Raw genomic sequence first — 21,330 nt, 5'->3', positions numbered from 1 at the left:
ATGGGTTTAGTAACACTTTAATGTCATATTTGTAAAAGTAACAAAGAAATATCGGGTAATGTTATTGTAATTGGTGATTTGAATGATATTCTATGTGAGCAGTAACTTTTTTTTATTTTTTTTCCATAATATATTTCTATTCACTTTATTTTGATGAATATGTATTTTTAAAATCCCATGTTTTATATAATTTTGTTGTGATATTTTTCTTTAGGGAGATTATTGTTATTGTAAATCCTTATTTAACTGTTGCTTGGATCAATATACAGTAAAGCAGTATTAGGCCATTTTTATTGTCTGCTACATATGAAAAGCAACCATTACCCCTTCTGTCATTTACCTTGTCTATGTAGTAAGAAGCAATTGGTGTAATACAAGATGGATCCTCCAGCAACACTGGCTGCATGACAAAGTCTTTAGCAAACCTGGCCTCCTTCTGGTCTGTTCTCCAAACTATCTTACTAATTCAGCTGAGCAATTGATGGGACAATATTGCTTCTGCTACTCTCCTTAGAAGCACATTGGAACAGCAGACCCTTCTTGTTATCCTGGTACTCAAATTAGTAAAGATTCCAAGAGAATTGACCCTGAAGTAACATCACTACACCCCTGAATGGCTGGAATATGCACCAGACCTAAAGGGGGTATAATGCTGATCCTGGACTCCTCCCCTCTACACCCAATGCCCACCAAAGTAGGACAAAGAAGAAAATAAAACCATGCTTGGACTAGGCAAAGTTACTGGTTCTACAAACCTTTCCTATGGTCCCACTCAAATCCACCATTGCAGCAGCAAAATCAAAACTTGACCAAAGGCATACAAGATCCCCATTCCTATCAAAGCCTTTACCTCAAAGAAATCTGGAAGCCAGTGTATGTCAGTTATGACAGCCTTGTGCCCGTGTTCTATAGAGGATACCGCACAGTATCTCACAAAATGTGGCTCATTGGATTGCTTGGGTTCCAGTGTGGTCTGTAAGCAGAATGAGGGCATTAGTGCATTAAGAATTATAGGTATATATATCTGTCACTACTTGTCACCCTATACCTGTTTGGAACACAAAAGCTAAACAAAATTTCATTCATCTTGTTAACAATCATAGCTAGCTAAATACAATTTGTCTTTTTTTTTTATATATTCTATCTGTGGAATGCTCGCCATGTAACTCTTTAACTGTGGAATGGATGGATCGCAAGTAAACATGAGAACTTCCATTTCATGGCCATTCATAGTAATAAGACTGCTATGTAAATGCTGAGTTAGCTCACAGTAAACATTTTACAATGTAATACAAAATATACCTTTGTGCTGGTGCTTTTGATTACTCCAGTTTTAGCTGTAAGACGCTCGTTATAAGCAGAGATGTCCCATAACACAACCTGAGTTAATGACAGAATAAATAGAAACTTAGCCATACAACACAATGTATTCATGTGAGAAATGTGATTCATTGTGGATTTTCCTAGCTGTCTGGTTGATGGGCTAACCCATTGGCCTCTATACTTTTTAAGTCCATTATCTGCATACCTGTTCTGGACCAGGGACTTAGCCATACAAGACGATGTATTCATGTGAGAATTTTAAGTCCGTTATCTGCATACCTGTTCTGGACCAGGGACTCAAAGGACTGAAGCAACATAGCCAGACCATTAGTATTTTCAGGAGTGGTAGCCTTTTGGTTCCAATTCCTATTGGTTAACATTGACAGAAACATTGAAGTGTCTGATCAGCAAATCACTTTACAATTAAAGAGAAAGGTGTTAGAACAGGACCAGGGGTGAGGAAAAAATCTGATCACCTCAAGGGTCTTGCTAAAGTGTGGAGGAAGCACTGTTTGCAGATTGAAGATACACTCTAGGTAGATATTAAATGCATAAAATGGGCAGTGCAGTGGATAAGTGGTTAGCACTCTCATCTAGCAGCACTAGGGTCATCAGTTCAAATCCCAACCATGGCACTGCCTGCCTGGAGTTGCCTGTTCTCCCTGTGCCTGTGTGGGTTTCCTTCCACACTCCAAAGACATGCTGGTAGGTTAATTGGCTCCTGTCTAAATTGTCCCTAGTATGTGTATATATGAATGTGAGTTAGGGACCTTAGATTGTACACTCCTTGAGCGTTAGGGACTGATGTAAATGTACAATATTTATGTAAAGTGCTGTGTAAATTGATGGCGCTATATACACTGTAAGTACCTGAAATAAATAAAAATAAATGAATGCAGCTCTGTATTCATTAGTGCATCATTACATTTATTTGTTAAATGCAAACAGTATAAGTACCTTAATTTGACCCGGTATCAGCCTGCAGTCCCTGTACAGGAAGAAGCAGTACAAGAAGCCAATCAGTTTGCATGCTCACAGGAAGAGAAAGTAGAGTGATGGGGAGCTCATCACTGTGCTATTTCTCCTTTCGCTGTCTAGTTGCAGACTGGGAAGAGTCCAGGATGACAAACATCATTAAACCGACTTCCTCTGGGCTCAGAGGAAGTAGGTTTAATGATGTTTGTCATCAGACTGAGGACATCTATTGACAGAAAAAAGTTCTGAAGAGGAAGTCTCTGGGCTGAATCTGAATATTGCAACAAAAGTTGGTTATTTTATCTTTTTGTTGGTTTCTCATTTTTATGTTGCTCTTTTTGCTTGGAGTTCTGTTTTAAGCTTAGCATTGGTCTGAAATGTATGGTAAGAAAATGGAAGAAATGAAAAAGAAGAGGGAAGAGTAAATTAAGTGGGAAGAGTGAGAAGATGTTTGGGGGAAAGATCTCTTTTATTCTCAGGAGAAAGAAATTGCAGAACCTATTTCTAAAAGAAGAGAAGGGACCTGATTGCATAGATGCAAAGGTATCAACCCAAGTTTGGAGAAATTTTGTAAAGGGATCCGTATTAATGCTGGTTATTTCTTCACTGATCAATAAGACATTTAATCTAGCTTTGACCTTTAAAAAAAAGGGACAGAATGTTTCTTCCAGGCACTTATATAGTTTTGTATGCCAAACAGTTGCTACGTATTCTTTGTTTCTTCGCTAAAAAAACAATTTTATTATCCTGGAAAGGTTCTATTGTGCCTACATTGGCCTCCTGGCCGAAGCTCATTAGTACGTCTCTTCCCTTGTATAGACTTACTTTAGAGCTTAGGAAAAAAAACAAACTGTTTGATAAAATATGGGGCAAATGGATTTCTAATCCCCTCACCCTCACCTCTCCAGATTCAGAATACTGAAATTATAGTTTTACTCTCCTAGCATTGTTTATCTGTATCTCTGCGCTGGAGTACCCAGATATTTGATACCATTATGCTGTGATTTATGTCTTTGTTCTTTGAGAGACTTGTGAGACATTTTTTTTGTTTTTTGTTCGGTTTTCTTTTTTGTTCATTTTTTAAAAATTTTTTTTGCATGTGTGTACACTTACGAATAATGGAAAACAAAAAAATATATCTAACAAAAAAATTTGTCTCAGGAGATAGCACAGACCACACAGAACATTATACCAATAAGTACAGTACCTGGCCATTAATGCACCCTCCAGCGATGATACTGGGGTCACTCGGACAAAAACGGAAGCAATATATGTCATCTGGACATTCCAGCATCAGCTAAAGGACAGACCAGAAGAAGCTTTCAGGTTACAAACTTACACGTTTACAGTGTCAGGATCGCTAAATAAAAATGCGCTGTAACCCACAGCAACCAATCTATTTTGAGTGTATCATTAAAAGATGAAATACAATAATAGAAATGAGTAATAAGATTAACCCTTTCATGCTGAGAGGTCTAAAGTCTAGATTCCCTATTTTCTTTTCCCCTGCCCCCATTATTGTGTTACCTCTCTCTAACAGGGGCAGCACAGTGGCTAAGTGGATAGCACTTCTGCCTGGCAGTACTAGGGTCGTTGGTTCAAATCGCAACCATGGCACCACCTGCCTGGAGATTGCATGTTCTCCCTGTGCCTGCGTGGGTTTCCTCCGGGTACTCTGTTTCCTCCCACACTCCAAAGACATGCTGGTAGGTTATTGTTGGCTCCTGTCTAAATTGGCCCTAATATGTGTATATATGACTGTAAGTTAGGGACCTTTGATTGTACACTCCTTGATGATTGGGGACTGAAGTGAATGGGCAATATACTGTATATGTAAAGCACTGCGTAAATTGACAACGCTATATAAGTACCTGTAATAGATAAAATAATTTTCCTCTCAATTCTGTTCCTATTTTCCTATCCCCTCGAACACCTCATGCTTTCCCTCTCTTTGTATTTAAAAGTTGTAAAATGTTGGGTAGCATCATAATATTGTATATTTTGCCACATTATTTATTATCTGATATTCATCCCATTCAGTCACTTTTTCATATGAATGCTGAGTGTCATCTATTCTTCTTAAGATATCTGTTTGCATTATGGCTTATGATGTACATGATGACTTATGACCCTAACAGATGTGAATTTCAGTATGTCTGTTTGTTATTATGCATACCCCTTAAAATATAGAATTATAAAAAAAATAAAGTCTAGATGCCCAGAACAAATTAAAGAAAGTCAATATGTGGCATTTAAAACCCAGGACCCTGCGCTCACTATATCTGGTCTCCCCGGACCCTGCACTCACTATATCTGGTCTCCCCGGACCCTGCACTCACTATATCTGGTCTCCCCGGACCCTGCATTCACTATATCTGGTCTCCCAGGACCCTGCATTCACTATATCTGGTCTCCCAGGACCCTGCATTTACTATATCTGGTCTCCCCGGACCCTGCATTCACTATATCTGGTCTCCCCGGACCCTGCATTCACTATATCTGGTCTCCCAGGACCCTGCACTCACTATATCTGGTCTCCCCGGACCCTGCACTCACTATATCTGGTCTCCCACAGTACACACAACATGGAAATGCCATTACTTTAGTAAATATCAACTGCTAAACACCTTTTCTCATTTGCGGTACACAGCAATCTAGTGACTTCTATCAATGTCCAGCTGAGCCTATGCCTATGAGGCTGCATAAAACCTGACCCTCAGTCTGGACAGTGCCAAATGGCCCTGTGCTGATCACATGCACCCTCCCAAAGATAACAAAAACTCTAGCCACACACACTAAACTGAGCAGAGTGCCTCCTAGAGCTCTGTACTATTAGCAGATGGATTGGGGACCGTAGAAGAAGGGGAGGATCAGAGAAGACAGGATCAAACAGCCTTTTTACACAATGCAGAGGATTAAACCCTTAGGTTCCACAGTGAGTATAACAAGCATGCTTTACTGCATATACAGACTGATTTTGCTGTTGTGGGTTTAGTAACACTTTAAAGGGTTAGTTCACCTTTACCAAAAAACTGCCTATGTAGGTAAGGGGTGTCTGTACATAAAAACAAACTGTGCAGCTCTGACTAAAGTTGCTTAATGCCCTTGCTATTGGTGTAGGCCATTTACATACCACTATTCCTGACTGGAATACTCCTATGATGTTGCTAGGACGTTGCTAAGTGAGGCCTAGTCATTACTGCTCACCTCCACTATAACAGGAGTAGGCTTTCAAACGCTGAGCTCAGAGTTCAGGGGGGGAGAGAGATCAGGTTTGAATCAGAGAAAAAGCTCACTCCTGTGTGGAGGAGGTGAGCCACAACACTAGGTCTCACTTAGCAACGTCCTGGGAGTGTTCCACTCAGGCTTTGGAAATAGGAGTAATAGGAGCTTTTTGCACAGCACAAATATCAGGATTTGTCTTTCACTGATATGTGAAATCTTATTGGCTCTTATATATTCCTGGGCTTTACACACCATCAGTGTCCTTTTTTCTGAAGAGCTGTGCCTGCCTGAAGACAAAAGCGCTATATTCAATCCATTAAAGGAGAACTACAGCAAAAGCTCTCTTGTCTGTACTTCTCCTATGGATCGCAGGAGTGCAGTTCGCTCTGCACTACCATGACCCGTTTTCAGCTGACAGTTGGGATCCACTGTAGAGTCTGGAGTGGCACCTGCCTCGGCTTCTCAGTGAGCCGCTCCCTCCCCCTCCACAGCCCAACACTCCAGTGAGCGCGGGGGAGGAGGGGGGGGGGCAGAGCAGAGAGCGGTGACTGACAGTCACCGCTCTCTGCTCAGAGCAGCTGTGAGAACTCAGCGATCAGCAGTCATGTGATCACTGAGTTCTCACATTTACAGCCGGCAGGGGACAGATGCAGCATCGGACCAATTCCGCATCCACCTAGGCAACTATAAATGGGGAAAAAAAAAAGAAAGTCCACACTTCTCTTTTAAAGAATGCACTAGAAAAATAGATTGTGATCAGAATATCTGATATAAGAATATTACAAAACAGATCCTTCATCTGAAAAAAAGAACTCTGACTTTACTGTCTTACCTGGGGATGGATGGGGTCACTTAGGCTCCAAATAAGAATCAGCGATGGCTTCAGGATAAGTTTGGAAGATATGTTCACTCGTTCCTCCAGAGAAAGTCGTTCAGTTAATGAAACCGCCACCAAGCCTGGCAGATAAAATACACAACTCTAGCTCAGTGATGAATATATATTAAAGCAGTTGTGTATTGTTAAATGTGTAATTTGTATGCAAACATGTTAGCATCAGTCTTTGGGGATGTCTTGCCACCAAAGTGACAGATTTTATTTCTGCACATAGAACTAAGTGCTAAGGAGTACTTTTAAAAAAGGTGCAGATATGCGTATTGGACATTGGGGGACATACTGTCAATACTGTCTTATTGATTGTGACTGCCAAATCTGTTATTTCTTATATTTTAGATTACAAGTTAGGGTCAGATTAAGCAGCATAATAAATTAGAATATTTGCACCTATTTAAAAAGAACACCTATGTGTCCTATCTGGATGCATCACTTGTGGTTCTGACTGTAGTTATAACCCGTATTATAATGCCATTACACGTGTTGATTGTTGTGATTCTTCTAAGCTCATGAACTGGAACAGAATGTACTCTGGTAATTTGCTTTTTCTTGTACACTTAAAGCGGAGCTCCACCCAAAAGAATGAAAAATAATATATATGCTTGTGCGTTACATACTGTTATGTTAATGTGCACCTCCACCCAAAAGGGGAAGTTTTGCTTTAATTCCCCCGCTCCTTATTAAGGATTGGCACCTTTGGGGAGCGGGGGGGGGGTTTGTGGACACCCAAATTTGACAGGTACCTGCTCCCACTTCCGCTGCAATCGCCTCGGAAGAGTTGTCCTCCCCCCCTCCCTCTCCGTAGTCTTCTGGGACACGTGACAGGTCCCAGAAGACTGCGGTGCTGTTAACAAAGCACAGAGCTTCTCGTGCATGCGCAGTGGGCACCCAGCTGTGAAGCCACAAGCTGTCACAGTCAGGTGCCCACACTAAAGATGCCGGCACCAAGGAGAGAAGACGGCCGGTGAAACCAGCGGTGGTGAGGACACCTCTGGACAGAGGGACAGGTAAGTGGTTGTATTTTAAGAGTCAGCAGCTACAGTTTTTGCAGCTGCTAACTTTTTTTTTTTTTCAGGTGGAACTCCGCTATGACAGTTTGAAAATTGCAAAAGCTTAATAGAAATGACTTGATTTAAAAAAAAAAGGTGCTCCTTACTTCTGCAATAGATGTGAGTTTAATTTAACTGAAAAATAAGTACTTAACCCCTTCTCTATTGTGTAATCGCTGTAATTGACTTATATATATTTTATATATAAAACATAAGTGTCTTACAAGACGCAAGAAGTGTCTCCGCCCACATCCCAAAATGCCAACATCTCTAAAATAGCCTATACAACACAACAATGATTTTTGATTGGGACTTTAGAGGCATTTCAACTACTAGATTATACGTAAAATAGAAATTTTGTCACATGATGCAAAAACACATTAAAAATGATACAATGGCATTAAAACATCTAGGGAAATGAGAGGGCACAGATAGAACTCAATGGATCATATGACCTACAACTGATAAAAACACATTGCACTGGAGGGGTGCACCACCATCACTCCCCAGTGGGACCTTGAACATCTCACTCAGCAAAGTCCACAGAAGGCAATCTTAGTGTAATAAGGATGTTGGAACACAGATTGTCCTACTCAGAAAAATGTATGGGGGCTCAAGGTGGAATATACAGCAGACTAAAACAGATATACTCCCAACTTATAGAATCTTAGGTTAGGGTCACCCTCCATGGTGGGTTCTGTCTGTACCTTCTCATTTCCCTTGAAGAAGAGAATATTTCGAAACACATCAGTTTATGAGAAATTGTTACCCAAAGTGTACTGTGATCCCTAGACATTTTAATAGCTTCATATAACTTTAATGTTTTTTGTATCATGTGACAAATAAAATTTGTATGTTACGCATAATCTGATAGTTGAAATGCCTGCAAAGTACCAATCCAAAATCATTGGTGTGTTGTATACACTGTGTTGGGCTATCACAATGGTCATATGATCTGGAGTCCACTCCCGGATCACTGGCCCCTGATCAGCAGCTAGGACCAAGAGCTGTTGGTGATAGCTCAGTCAGTGTGCTGGAGGCATGCAGTAAACACACTCTCAGCACATAACCTCAGGCTGTTGTGGATGCATATGTACAGCGGCTGGGTGTTAAAGCCCAGTTTCCTGCCACTGCGTATATGCGTTACTCGGCCAGCAAGAGGTTAAAGTAGTGGCAGAACAAAGAAAATAGGTAGACAGGCTATTTGGCCAAAAAATCGTCAGAACTTAGACGGTCACTTTGGTTACAAATCAGACCCAAAAGATCCATGCACTTTGGTCACAAACCAGACCCAAAAGATCCATGCACTTTGGTCACAAACCAGACCCAAAAGATCTATGCCCTTTGGTCACAAAGCAGACCCAAAAGATCCATGCACTTTGGTCACAAAGCAGACCCAAAAGATCCATGCACTTTGGTCACAAACCAGACCCAAAAGATCCATGCACTTTGGTCACAAACCAGACCCAAAAGATCTATGCACTTTGGTCACAAAGCAGACCCAAAAGATCCATGCACTTTGGTCACAAAGCAGACCCAAAAGATCCATGCACTTTGGTCACAAACCAGACCCAAAAGATCCATGCACTTTGGTCACAAACCAGACCCAAAAGATCCATGCACTTTGGTCACAAACCAGACCCAAAAGATCTATGCACTTTGGTCACAAAGCAGACCCAAAAGATTCATGCAAACAATTTTTGAGTGTAAATTGTACGTTAATTAACACGTAACTGCTTTAATAAATATCTCCTATTGTTTCCGCTTGTATACAATTAATAAATCTGCCCCCTGGAAGCAATTCCATTCGTTACCATGAAGTGTGGGGTGCCAGTCGATGCAGCTGATGGTTTTGTCTTTGCCAAACTTGTGGTCTGTAAAAGACTGATACTCCTTGAGGTGGGAGTCGGACCTTGTGCCGAACATGCTCTCCTGTTCAGACAAGGCTTTCCAGTCATCTACAAAGGCGTTGAGAATTTCATTTTGCTGTAGCGCTAATTCCAGCCTATTTAAAAGAGGAAGTTCAACTTCTTAATAAAATAGCAAAATTATTAGAAACATTTTCTATGAAAAAAATAATCTATAGCTGCCTGTGCAAGGAGGCGCAAAATTAAAGAGAAGCTATCAATTATAATAGATGTATAAAATATCAACTAACACTAATATGTATAAAGTTCAACTATCATTTAGTAAAATATATCATGCCATAAACACAAAGGATTGGTGAATTACAAACTGTTTCCGATTATTTTCTTACCAGAAGATTTAGGGGCTCATTTAAAAAACAAAACAGTGGTATGGCCTTACCGTGGCTATACCACTATTTAATTAGGCGCATTTAAAATGCAAAGAGCACCTCCAAGATTAATGAATAAAAAAACCTGGGGGGAGAGATCAAAATCTTAAGAGTTCTCTCTGTGGACCAGACAGATCTTCCTGGCATACCACAGGCTCCACTGCAGCCTGCATTTTATGAATGGGCTATAAACTGCATGAAATGGTGTGGAGTAACCTAGTGGTGTCTAGCAGATAGGGAATTACATGAGCCCCTTGATTTAATCAAACTTAAAAACTGCCTTTTACCAGAAAAATCATTTTGGTATCATGATAAACAGGAGAAATAAAATCTTTAAACAACAGTAGTTTTAAAATAATCATTAGTCAAAATGGAAAATAAACATATTTTTTCAGTTTCTTATTTCTTTTAAAATATATACGAACTAAATAAGTATTCTATCAAAAGTAATAGAAAAAGTACTGCATAATGCATAGGCCCCTCGTTGACATATAAAAAAGGCACTAGGGTGTGCTTTATTGGTTAAAATATATCTAAACTCAATCACTAAAATCTTATATAAGCTTTAGGTATTTCCTGTTATAAGATGAAAACACTCCGTCCCTAGATAATCTTAATATTCCCATCACATGCGTTCCTGGAAAAGGCTCAGAGGTAGCGAGTGCTGCAGCAAGAGCCAGCTGGAGACATCATGGGGTTTATTTACTAAAGCTGGAGAGTCCAAAATCAGACTCCCTTCTGCATAGAAACCAATCAGCTTCCAGGTTTCATTGCCAAAGCTTCATTGAACAAGTTGAGGTTAGAAGCTGATTGGTTTCTATGTAGAAGGGAGTCTGATTTTGGACTCTCCAGCTTTAGTAAATAAACCCCACAAGTCAATGTACATATTTGCCAGCACACCATGGATCATCAAATGTCATCCAAAAAGTTTTACTGAAGAATGATCACATCATAAAGGATAAAGTGCAACATTTCAGAGCCGTGAAGACCCTTCATCAGGCACATCATCCAGCCCGGCTCTGAAACATTGCACTTTATCTTTTGTGATGTAATCATTCTTCAATATAACTTTTTGGATGATAGTTGATGGTCCATGGTGTGCTGGCATATATGTACATTACCCCACAGTCACATCGGGTGCAACTTGGCATGTGACTTGCGAATCGTATGCCAAGTCGCACCCTCTTGTCCACTATTAGAGCGGTCATATCTGTGGGGTTCAAACTTGGTCGGAGCCGCATCAATTTCTAAAGTAGTACATGCACTACTTTTGATGTGATTTGCATAGACATCTGTGTCAGATAAAAAATATATAAAGGTATTCTTTATATATTCCTTTATATATTTTTGGTCACTTACCTTTTCTTTGGTTAGGTTTGCAGCTTTATATACAATTTATTGGCGCTGTGTCTATATATTTTACATCTGTGTCAGATGTCTTGAAAATCGCACCTCAAATCGGCATGTCATCCGACTGTAAGTTGCACAATTTCAAAATCGGCTTTGATGTGACCGGGGCGTTAATGCTCCGTCCCTGTTTCCGGTTTGTACTTCTGCATTGTTACTCTGCCACACCGGATTCCAGTAAAGACTGTGGGGTTGAAAAAATGGAGAGTGCAAAATTTGGTGCAGCTCTGCATAGAAACCAATCAGCTTCCAGTTTTTCCTTTTTGTCAACGCTTAATTGAACAAGCTGAAGTTAGAAGCTGATTGGCTACCATGCACAGCTACAGCAGACCCCAATTTTAGTAAATCAGTCCCTGTAAGTAAGTACTGTAGCTATTTCACCACACATTACGCTGGCATGGTCCACAGTTGTCACCATCAGCAAACCCACCCTGGGAAATGCCATGCAGTCATCATTGGAGTGCATGTAGGCAGCAATGTCTGCAAATATGCTACAGAAGATCAGCATCACTGTGACGCAATAAAAAAAAGTTCACATACGTTCTATAACGGTCTTCTTTACACCATATTGTCTTCTAATAATAGCAGTTGCACAAGGTCTGCTGAATTCATTTTACATCAAAATCATCACATAAAAAACAAATTTATAAAATTATAAAAATGGGATTTCAAGAAGTTTTTAGAAAGAATAAGATTACTAAAAATAAGAATATAATAGTTTATTACTATTACCTTTAGTGACACACTAACCTTACTGACACGGAATTGATAAAATCCTTTAGATCTTTAGAAGACAGTAACTCCTGTTTTTCTTCTTCTGAAAGTTCTCGTGGTTGGGATTGAGTGCAGGCATTGCGTGGATAAGTCCTTAAAGAGACATATGAGAGAGACAACAAATGGTCAGAAGAGGTTACTAATGTTGTTGGTAAATCTAAATGCGATGGTACAATCAGACAGAAAAGTGTATAGCAGCTTTTCTCAAAAGGAACCATAGAAATAAATTTCTGGGATCAAGGAAAAGACTGGACTGAAGGAAGGAACCTCTTCTAAAAATTTCTGTATCTTCAACTCTTGACACATTAGTGTGATGGTCAGTGGGAAGAAACACCCACTTACAAAGAGATAAAAAGATCAATGGTGTCCATAGGAAATTATCTGAGAGTCAGAAATTGCTCATTGATCAAGGAACCCCCCAGCAACCTCTGGAGGATCCCTAGATGAGAAACCCTGGTGTGTAGTCACCTTAAAGACTAACTCAACTTTTGTTGAAAAAAAACATTCCTCTCTGGTTGATTAATGTACATTGCAGGGATTTTAACACACTTTGTTGCAGATTCCTAACTTTTGTTATTCTTAAGAAACTACTGTTTGTTTGTCTGTGTCCATGTGCTAAGTGAATCTGTATGGGAGTGGTTTTATAATTATCAATCAGCTGCTCGTCCTGCACGGCTCTAATGAGGAAATTGGTGGGGTCGGCATCCATTGGATGTGATTTCCCTTTCCCTTTGGGAGTATGTCACCAAAAATGACATTTTTGTTGCAGGGGATGCTGAAAATCTGACTTGTATCTTAGTGCAGACTTCTGGGAAAATCAGTGAGCCAATCACACAAGCAGGAAACGACACTTCTGGGGGGCGTTCTGTACACCATCTGTGTACATAACACCTCCAGGCAGTCATATTACATTGCATTTTACAAAAAATTACAGCACTGCAGATTGTAAAGGAAAGGTAATTTTTAACAACATTCAATTACAATATGACTTGAGTAGCAATTGTGTACACTATATTATTATTTTTTTTTTGTTCTATGAAAGTGGAGTTACCCTTTAAGGGTATGGTATCCTGAATTATCATTTTACAACAACTCTGGGTATCAATAAAGATTTTTATAGCTGCAAAAATGGAAGATGGCTTCCTAGCTTTTATTGCATGATATTCAGTTGTCACATCAGTTAGTGAGAATGAGGCTGATTTACTGAAGAAGTTGAAAATCTTCACACAATAAATTGTGTGAATATTTACTTTTATATCCAATCATGTTAAATAAGTGAACAGGAATTTGTGTAACACATGATAGTGTAATGGAAGTGAATATTCACACAATATATCATGTGAAGCTTCTCATCTCCTTTAGTAAATCAGCCTCAATATGTCACTTTGCTCATTCAGCCTAATGTGACAGGTTTTCGTAATATGGCACCCCCATCCACTCATACCTACCATTGCCATGCTGGTCCCCTAATCTGCGGTAGCACTGAGAAATACTATGCCTAGGAAGGGGGGAACCCCTTCCTCCCAGGATAGAGAGTTAGGGGCTGAGCAGCCAATCAGAAGGGGGAGCAGATAAACCTGTGCAAGCTCTGACTAGTATGGAGCTTACAGAGGTTTTAGACACATAGCTCAGATAGAAGAAAAGAGAAGTTGGGGAGCACGTGGAAACTGACAACTTGTGGGTAGGAAATGAGCTTTCAAGAGGGCCTGTCATTTAGTCCTGAATGGGTCAAGTAACAAAATCTCTTTAAACCAAAGGAAGGATCTCTGTGATCTGAGTCTCCCTCACCTTTTTCCTTCCCTTCCACAAAAGCAAATCTCTCAGACTGAAACACTAAATTATAGATTATTGTCTTACCACTGGGTCTGGGTGCTCTGCTCCTGCAGAAGTGGTATGACCTGTATTCCTGTATCTCGCTCCTTAGGTATAATGTTGAAACGCTTGTCTTGATAAGAAGTGCATTCCATATACCCATCTTTCACATCTGACGCATTGTAATCGCTGAAATTGACTTGAGCTCCAAATTCACGACGTACTCGTGAAATCATGAATTTAATCTGCAGAAAACAGAACCCCAAGTCAACTAAAACATAGAATACAATTAAGTGCAGTGGAACAAAATGTAAATGTAAAGTCCATGTTACCTTAGCTAAACATTTTGCTTGCCTAAACCAATGGTCAAGAAGACTAGCCAAATCAGGTTTTAGTTTTAAAAATACTGGGAAGGGTTAAAACCTCTGCTATGTTTTATTGCTGTCTGTGTCCTCACTGGTGAGATTCTTCATTACTTCTTGTCCCAGGTGGACCCATTCACTTACACAGAAATTAATAAACTTTTCCCCATGGCAAAAGAGAGAGCAATAAAAATCATGACTATAGCTGGCCATTGAGGGATCGAAGTTCATTTGGTTTAGCAGGGACCTGCAAATTTCCATCCATCTATGGCCATGCTAGTTTGAGAGGCATCAATCTAGCGATCGACTCCTCCCGGACAGGACTGCTGGAAAATTTGTGTTTGATCAGCACATGCACCCAATCGGCTGCAGCGCTGATCTGTGTATACTGACAGAGGAGGAGTCAGCTGTCAGAATACAACAAGCACAGCTGGGAGGATTTCTCCCTCCACCACGAATATGTGGATGGGGAAATCTGTTCATTTGTTTTTCGACCAGCTCACTGGCTGATCAAAAAAAACTGAATAATGTATAGCCAGCTTAAAGGATAAGTTCACCTTTGGGAACATGTTACATGTTCCACCCATTTTTTACATGTTCCCACTGCTGCAGCCACTGTCCGATTCCCCCCTCTCTGTGATAGCAGTACGGGGAGAAGTTCTCCATACTTGCTGTTATTTTTTTTATTAACAGCGTGGCTGTACGAGGCTCTGCCCACATGGCCACCACATTCATTCATAGACTTTGCCGGCTTGTAGTTCTCAATTACCTACAATTGTGCTGTGGAGCACCGTGGTAGTTCACTGATTCTTCCTGTCAGTATATCTGCTTGCCTGTACATCCCCTATGGGCAAGCAGTTATACTGACAGATCTGCAGGAGACCTGCATGGCACCAGCAATCCGCTGATCGCTGCTGCAATGCTTTACAGGCTCTTGCAAGAAAAAATAATAAATGCACATTTTATTTACCTAAAAAAAAAATGTGCATTTATTATTTTTTGTCAAAAGGTGAATTTATCCTTTAAGACTTATCATACATGTTACAATCTGACCACACAATCTACATACAATCAACTTTAGATTTATCAAAACTATGTAATACAAGGCTTTACCTGAGCTATCCAATCATGCTGTATCCATCCAAGGAGACCCTTGGACTACATACTTGTTATATCTAAAGAAGATCAGATTGCAGTGTGTATGGTGAGCTATAGGACCCAACCCTTCCCATCTCTACTTAAAAACATGTATGTGTCCCGTTTTATTCTCGCTTCATGCCACAGTTGGTGGTCACCAGAGCAAGAAGTGAGGAAAAGTCTTCTAAACATTTTCTTTACTGGTATTCAACTCCACACATTAGGATCCAACTAGAAATTAAACATCACTTATAGGTGGACCTGCCCTTTATCCAAGTACTCCATGAGTACTGTTACCTTTGCTCTGGATTCTTTGACCATTTCCTCTTCAATTTCCTTTTCACTACCAAGAGAAACCCATGGTTTGGGAATAGGAGGGTGATAGGTGTAATCTTCTGTGTCTTCTTCCTTTGCCTCTTCATCAATTACAGCCTCAGGGGGCTACAAGACAGCAAAAATAAAACATTCCCATCACTATTAGTTTGAGTATTTTTGTGGCTCATAGGTTTGGTTTCCGTATTCTCTGTAAGGCCTAATCACAACTTATAGTTTAGAAACAGCAATATTACATTAGATATTAAGCAGCACGCTCCTGATGACGTCATACGACGAAACGCGTAGGGCGGAGCTTGATAGCACTACACTTGTCCTCTGAGAAGGAATTGCTTTTTGCTAGGATTTAAAGTGCCATACACGTTTTTTATGTGAGTGCAATTTTAAGTGTTCTTTTACCTAATAAATATGCTGTTACGCTGTGGAAGTTTCCCTTTGATGTTTTTACAGTGGTGGAGGAGTACTGTGGATGTTCTGGAGGAGTTTTTGTCGCAAATGATTGGTCTAGAGATGTTTCCACTATGGAGTCTGTTATCAGCATACAGAGGTATCAAGACCACACAGACGGCCAACTTTCCTGCACTGCAACATCTTATGCGATATTTGACCTACCATTCCAGGTGGTCAATCTGTGATGAGTGGGAACCTGGAGGGGGAGAACTAATTGGAGCACAGAGAATTGCTATGGATAAGAAGATTTACTACTGTATCACTTAGTATTCACATTGGATGCGGATGGGGGTTTCTTTGGGAATTTTTGCAACTTTCCTACCAAATGTTTGCACAATCATTGGGACTTTAATATATATATATATATATATATATATAGTTTTATACAATCTCACTATATACACAGTTTGATGGCATTGTATATGTTCTATTTATACCACTACTGTCATTTAAGCACTTTGTATTTACATATTGGTTTATTTATGATTTAGTCACTGGGGAGGAGGGATATAATTGTCAGCCCACAGGGCATTGTAGTATATGCACATTTGTAGGGATCCTTCATGTAGTAGGGAGTTAATTTATTTATTTAAAGTATTTTTTGGTAGAGGCAGCGCAGCAATTTTTATGTATGTGCAATGACCCATCAATTCAATTAAAGTGGTATTAAACCTAGAAACTTGAATATATTATATATATTATAGTTTACCAATCCTTAAATGTGGTGGCTGCATTAGTTTACTCTTTTTTATTTTTTGTTCCACTTTATTTTCACCAGGTGATTCAGCCGTAACACACTTCTTGTCTTAGGAGGAAGAGCAACTGAGACACCTTTGGACAGCAGCATTGTTAATCTAAGGAGAGTCTTCAGTTTTTAACTTTGGGTAAAGTGGCGAGGGGTTAGAACCTCTGTCTGGCTTTAAAATGTTCTCACTGAGATTTTTGAGAAAAAAGAAAAAAGTAATAGAGGTTCTTTTCTCATTTTACAAAAAAGAAAAATAGTTTTTACTTTTTGCTTGTGTCTTTTTAAAGAAGACCTATCAATTTTATTTTACTGTTCTAAAATACATATAGAACTCTCCCTCATATTGACAGGTGCTGTGTATATCTAGTTATAAGATCCGTGTTGCCGCCCCTCTCCTCCTGCCGAGGCCGATCCAACAACAGCTAGGAAGGAAATGGCTGACCCATAACGTCAGCTTAAAGCAGAGCTCCACCCAAAAGGGGAAGTTCCACTTTAAGGACTGCTCCCCCACTCCCCATTAAGGATTGGCACCTTTGGGGGGCGGGGGGGAGCGGGTACCTGAATTTTACAGGTACCCGCTCCCACTTCCGGTTCAATCACCTAGGCGATCGGAAGTGGAAGGTGTCCTCCCTCCCTGTAGTCTTTTAGGACACGTGACAGGTCCCAGAAGACTACAGGACCATTCAGGAAGCGCAGCGCTACTCGCAGTGGGTTACCCGGCTGTAGGCCGCAAGCAATCACAGCCGGGTGCCCACACAAGATGCCGGAATCCTGGAATACAGGACGGGCTGCGGGGAACACACCGTGGGACTGCGGGACAGGTAGGTGGCTGTTTTTTAAAAGTCAGCAGCTACAGTTTTTGTAGCTGCTGACTTTTATTTTTTGACAGCGTAAGTGGAACTCCGCTTTACCCTTGCTCCGAGCACTTTCCATGGACAGACAATGGCAAGAGGAATGCAGGGGGATGTGTGTCAGTCTATGCAATACCCTTGCCATTGCTTGTCCCTGGAAAATGCTCAGAGCCAAGGTAAGCTGCTGTTATGGAGCAGCCGTTTCTTTCCTAGCTGCAGATGGGCTTTAAGCTGCTAACAATTCAGGGCATATTTATAAAGGACTGATTGTGACATTCACCAAACATTCACCGGTGATTCAATCACTGCCATTTAAAAAACATGTATCGGAAATAGTTCCCTTACTTTAGCATCCATCACACTGGCTTAAAAAACGCCAGTTCCCTTGGCAGAAAAAAACGCTCATTTTGAGCATTTTTTTTACAAGCATTTAGGCGCATTTAAGGTTTTTTCTGCCAGAAAACTGCTCTCAAAAATGCAAACCAGACGGGGTTTTTTCTTCCTCTAAACGCTGAGCTTAAAACATGCTTCTAAATTTCCTAATATGCATGGACACATAAGATAATATTGAGCTGCTTCCACAGACAAAATGCAAAACTCCTGTAGAAGTAGCGATTTTTAAGCCCAGTGTGCCTTGACCCTTACTCTGGTATATTATTCATAGGCATTTTTTGCGACTTCTAACATTGAATGATTTAAAATTACAAGACAAAGCCAATACAGAGTAGAGAGTAATACAGTCTTTTCTCTTTATATATATGTTTTCCCTTTCTCCTTCCTATGCTATTTTATATTTCATACGATTCTAGAAAATAGTTTCTCTAAATAAACACTAAGGCCTCATTCACACAGGATGTTTTACCAACTCTCCTAGAAGTGTCTCCTCCTGGCAGCAGTGTTTTGGCAAAAAAAAAAAGTTTAGGTGCGCCAAGCTCATGGGTGGCATTTAATTTCAATGGCCATATTAAATTTATTCTGGCCATTGAAATGAATTAATGCTCAAGTGCTAAATGCAGCTAGTGCTTAGGCGCGGTCACATGCTTTCTTCTGCCAAAATGCCGCTGCTCCTGTACACACTGGAAGTGGGGGTTTTTCCCGCCTCTAAACTCTACTAAAAGCCTATATGTGCATGGATACACAGGCTAACATGCAGGGGCTTTTAGAGGCAGGAAAGAAAAAACACCAGACACCCCTAGGATCAGCTGGAAAAATGTCCTGTATGCATGAGGCCTAATAACGGCATTCTATGGAGCAATAAATATGTAATAAAAATGGAGATACAGTTCTGAAGCTTTCGATATGGTTTTGAACTTTTTTTTGTAATATAGATCTTGAAAAGAAATGAAGGAACATGGAAGAAAGAAGAAATATCGATTTATTACGTGCAGAATGGATTCCTTGGCTTCTTCTGTTATAACCAGATAAAAATTCTGTCCATATCTAAACTCTGTGTCAAGGACCAGCAGCAACTCTTCTCCTGGAAACTCCTACAACACAAGGAACAAATCAAAATAATCATCAAAAAGCAATAAAAATATACTGTATATCGGGGTCGGCAACCTGTCGATCGCGGTTTACCTGTCGACCATGGGCAGGTGAAAGGTAGACTGCGAACAGGTCCCTCCCCTTTCCCCCAGACTCCTCTGCTACTGTCATCCTCAGTGCACAGAAAGTAGAGGACAGCACAGCTCAGGACTGAGGGTGGGAGGAGGAGCTGGCAAAATGAACTCTTCATATTAACAAGCTGGTAATTGGCTGCTAGGACACTGCTAAGGGTAAGGCCACACCCACAGCAGTGTCCTCTACCTCCCTTCATATCACCCTCCTCCCCACAGTAGTGTCCTCTACCTCCCTCCCTTTCCACCATAGCAGTGTCCTCTACTTCCCTTCATATCACCCTCCTCCCCACAGTAGTGTCCTCTGCCTCCCCTTTCCACCATAGCAGTGTCCTCTACCTCCCTTCATATCACCCTCCTCCCCACAGTAGTGTCCTCTACCTCCCCTTTCCACCATAGCAGTGTCCTCTACCTCCCTTCATATCACCCTCCTCCCCACAGTAGTGTCCTCTGCCCCCCCTTTCCACCATAGCAGTGTCCTCTACCTCTCTTCATATCACCCTCCTCCCCACAGTAGTGTCCTCTGCCTCCCCTTTCCACCATAGCAGTGTCCTCTACCTCCCTTCATATAACCCTCCTACACACAGTAGTGTCCTCTGCCTCCCCTTTCCACCATAGCAGTGTCCTCTACCTCTCTTCTTATAACAATCCTCCCCACAGTAATGTGTCCTCTGCCCCCCCTTTTCACCATAGCAGTGTCCTCTACCTCCCTTCATATAACCCTCCTACCCACAGTAGTGTCCTCTGCCCCCCCTTTCCACCGTAGCAGTGTCCTCTACCTCCCTTCATATCACCCTCCTCCCCACAGTAGTGTCCTCTGCCCTCCCTTTCCACCGTAGCAGTGTCCTCTACCTCCCTGCATATCACTCTCCACCCCACAGTAGTGTCCTCTGCCCCCCCCCTTTCCACCATAGCAGTGTCCTCTACCTCTCTTCATATCACCCTCCTCTCCACAGTAGTGTCCTCTGCCTCCCCTTTCCACCATAGCAGTGTCCTCTACCTCTCTTCTTATAACCCTCCTCCCCACAGTAGTGTCCTCTGCCCCCCCCTTTTCACCATAGCAGTGTCCTCTACCTCCCTTCATATAACCCTCCTACCCACAGTAGTGTCCTCTGCCTCCCCTTTCCACCATAGCAGTGTCCTCTACATCCCTTCATATCACCCTCCTCCCCACAGTAGTGTCCTCTGCCCCCCCCCCTTTCCACCATAGCAGTGTCCTCTACCTCCCTTCTTATCACCCTCCTCCCCACAGTAGTGTCCTCTGCCTCCCCTTTCCACCGTAGCAGTGTCCTCTACCTCCCTTCATATAACCCTCCTCCCCACAGTAGTGTCCTCTGCCCCCCCTTTCCACCGTAGCAGTGTCCTCTACCTCCCTTCATATCACCCTCCTCCCCACAGTAGTGTCCTCTGCCCCCCCCTTTCCACCGTAGCAGTGTCCTCTACCTCCCTTTATATCACCCTCCTCCCCACAGTACTATCCTCTGCCCCCCCCCTTTCTGCCATAGCAGTGTCCTCTACCTCCCTTCATATCACCCTCCTCCCCACAGTAGTGTCCTCTGCCGCTCCTTTCCACCATAGCAGTGTCCTCTACCTCCCTTCATATCACTCTCCTCCCCACAGTAGTGTCCCCTGCCCCCTCCTTTCCACCATAGCAGTGTCCTCTACCTCCCTGCATATCACTCTCCACCCCACAGTAGTGTCCTCTGCCCCCCCCCCCCTTTCCACCATAGCAGTGTCCAATACCTCCCTTCATACAGGGAAAAGAGCTCCCATATAAGTATATATAAACCTCATCTGGAATATGTAGTTCAGTTTTGGGCAACAATTCACAAAAAGAACATTGGGGAACTGGGGAAAGTACAGAGAAGGGCAACCAAACTGATAAGAGGCATGGAGGAGATCAGCTATGGGGAAAGATTAGAGGAACTGAATTTATTCTCTCTTGAGAAGAGGAGATTAAGGGGGGATATGATCACCATGTATAATACATAAGGGGGATATGATCTCCATGTATAATACATAAGGGGGGATATGATCTCCATGTATAATACATAAGGGGGGATATGATCTCCATGTATAATAA

General features: G+C 41.4%; 1 protein-coding gene across 2 annotated transcripts in view; it reads right to left on the bottom strand.

Moving 5' to 3' along the window:
- Positions 1 to 21,330, bottom strand: part of DNAI3 (dynein axonemal intermediate chain 3) — a 131,492-nt gene that overhangs the window by 56,393 nt on the left and 53,769 nt on the right. For both annotated transcript variants that reach the window (XM_089684409.1, XM_089684411.1), the window contains exons 6-14: positions 19,014 to 19,118; positions 15,550 to 15,693; positions 13,799 to 13,998; positions 11,918 to 12,034; positions 9,279 to 9,469; positions 6,356 to 6,480; positions 3,506 to 3,595; positions 1,303 to 1,380; positions 851 to 973 (exon numbers count right to left, since the gene is read on the bottom strand). In XM_089684409.1, the coding sequence (XP_089540535.1) occupies positions 851 to 973; positions 1,303 to 1,380; positions 3,506 to 3,595; positions 6,356 to 6,480; positions 9,279 to 9,469; positions 11,918 to 12,034; positions 13,799 to 13,998; positions 15,550 to 15,693; positions 19,014 to 19,118 (1,173 nt within the window). The remainder of the gene's footprint in view (positions 1 to 850; positions 974 to 1,302; positions 1,381 to 3,505; positions 3,596 to 6,355; positions 6,481 to 9,278; positions 9,470 to 11,917; positions 12,035 to 13,798; positions 13,999 to 15,549; positions 15,694 to 19,013; positions 19,119 to 21,330) is intronic.

Source organism: Staurois parvus, unplaced genomic scaffold, assembly GCF_062004578.1.
Source record: "Staurois parvus isolate SC_StPar_1 unplaced genomic scaffold, SC_StPar_1.0 ptg000347l, whole genome shotgun sequence".
Lineage (NCBI taxonomy): Eukaryota > Metazoa > Chordata > Amphibia > Anura > Ranidae > Staurois > Staurois parvus.
Note: the sequence above shows the minus strand (reverse complement) of the source record. Positions and strands in the feature narration are given on the sequence as shown.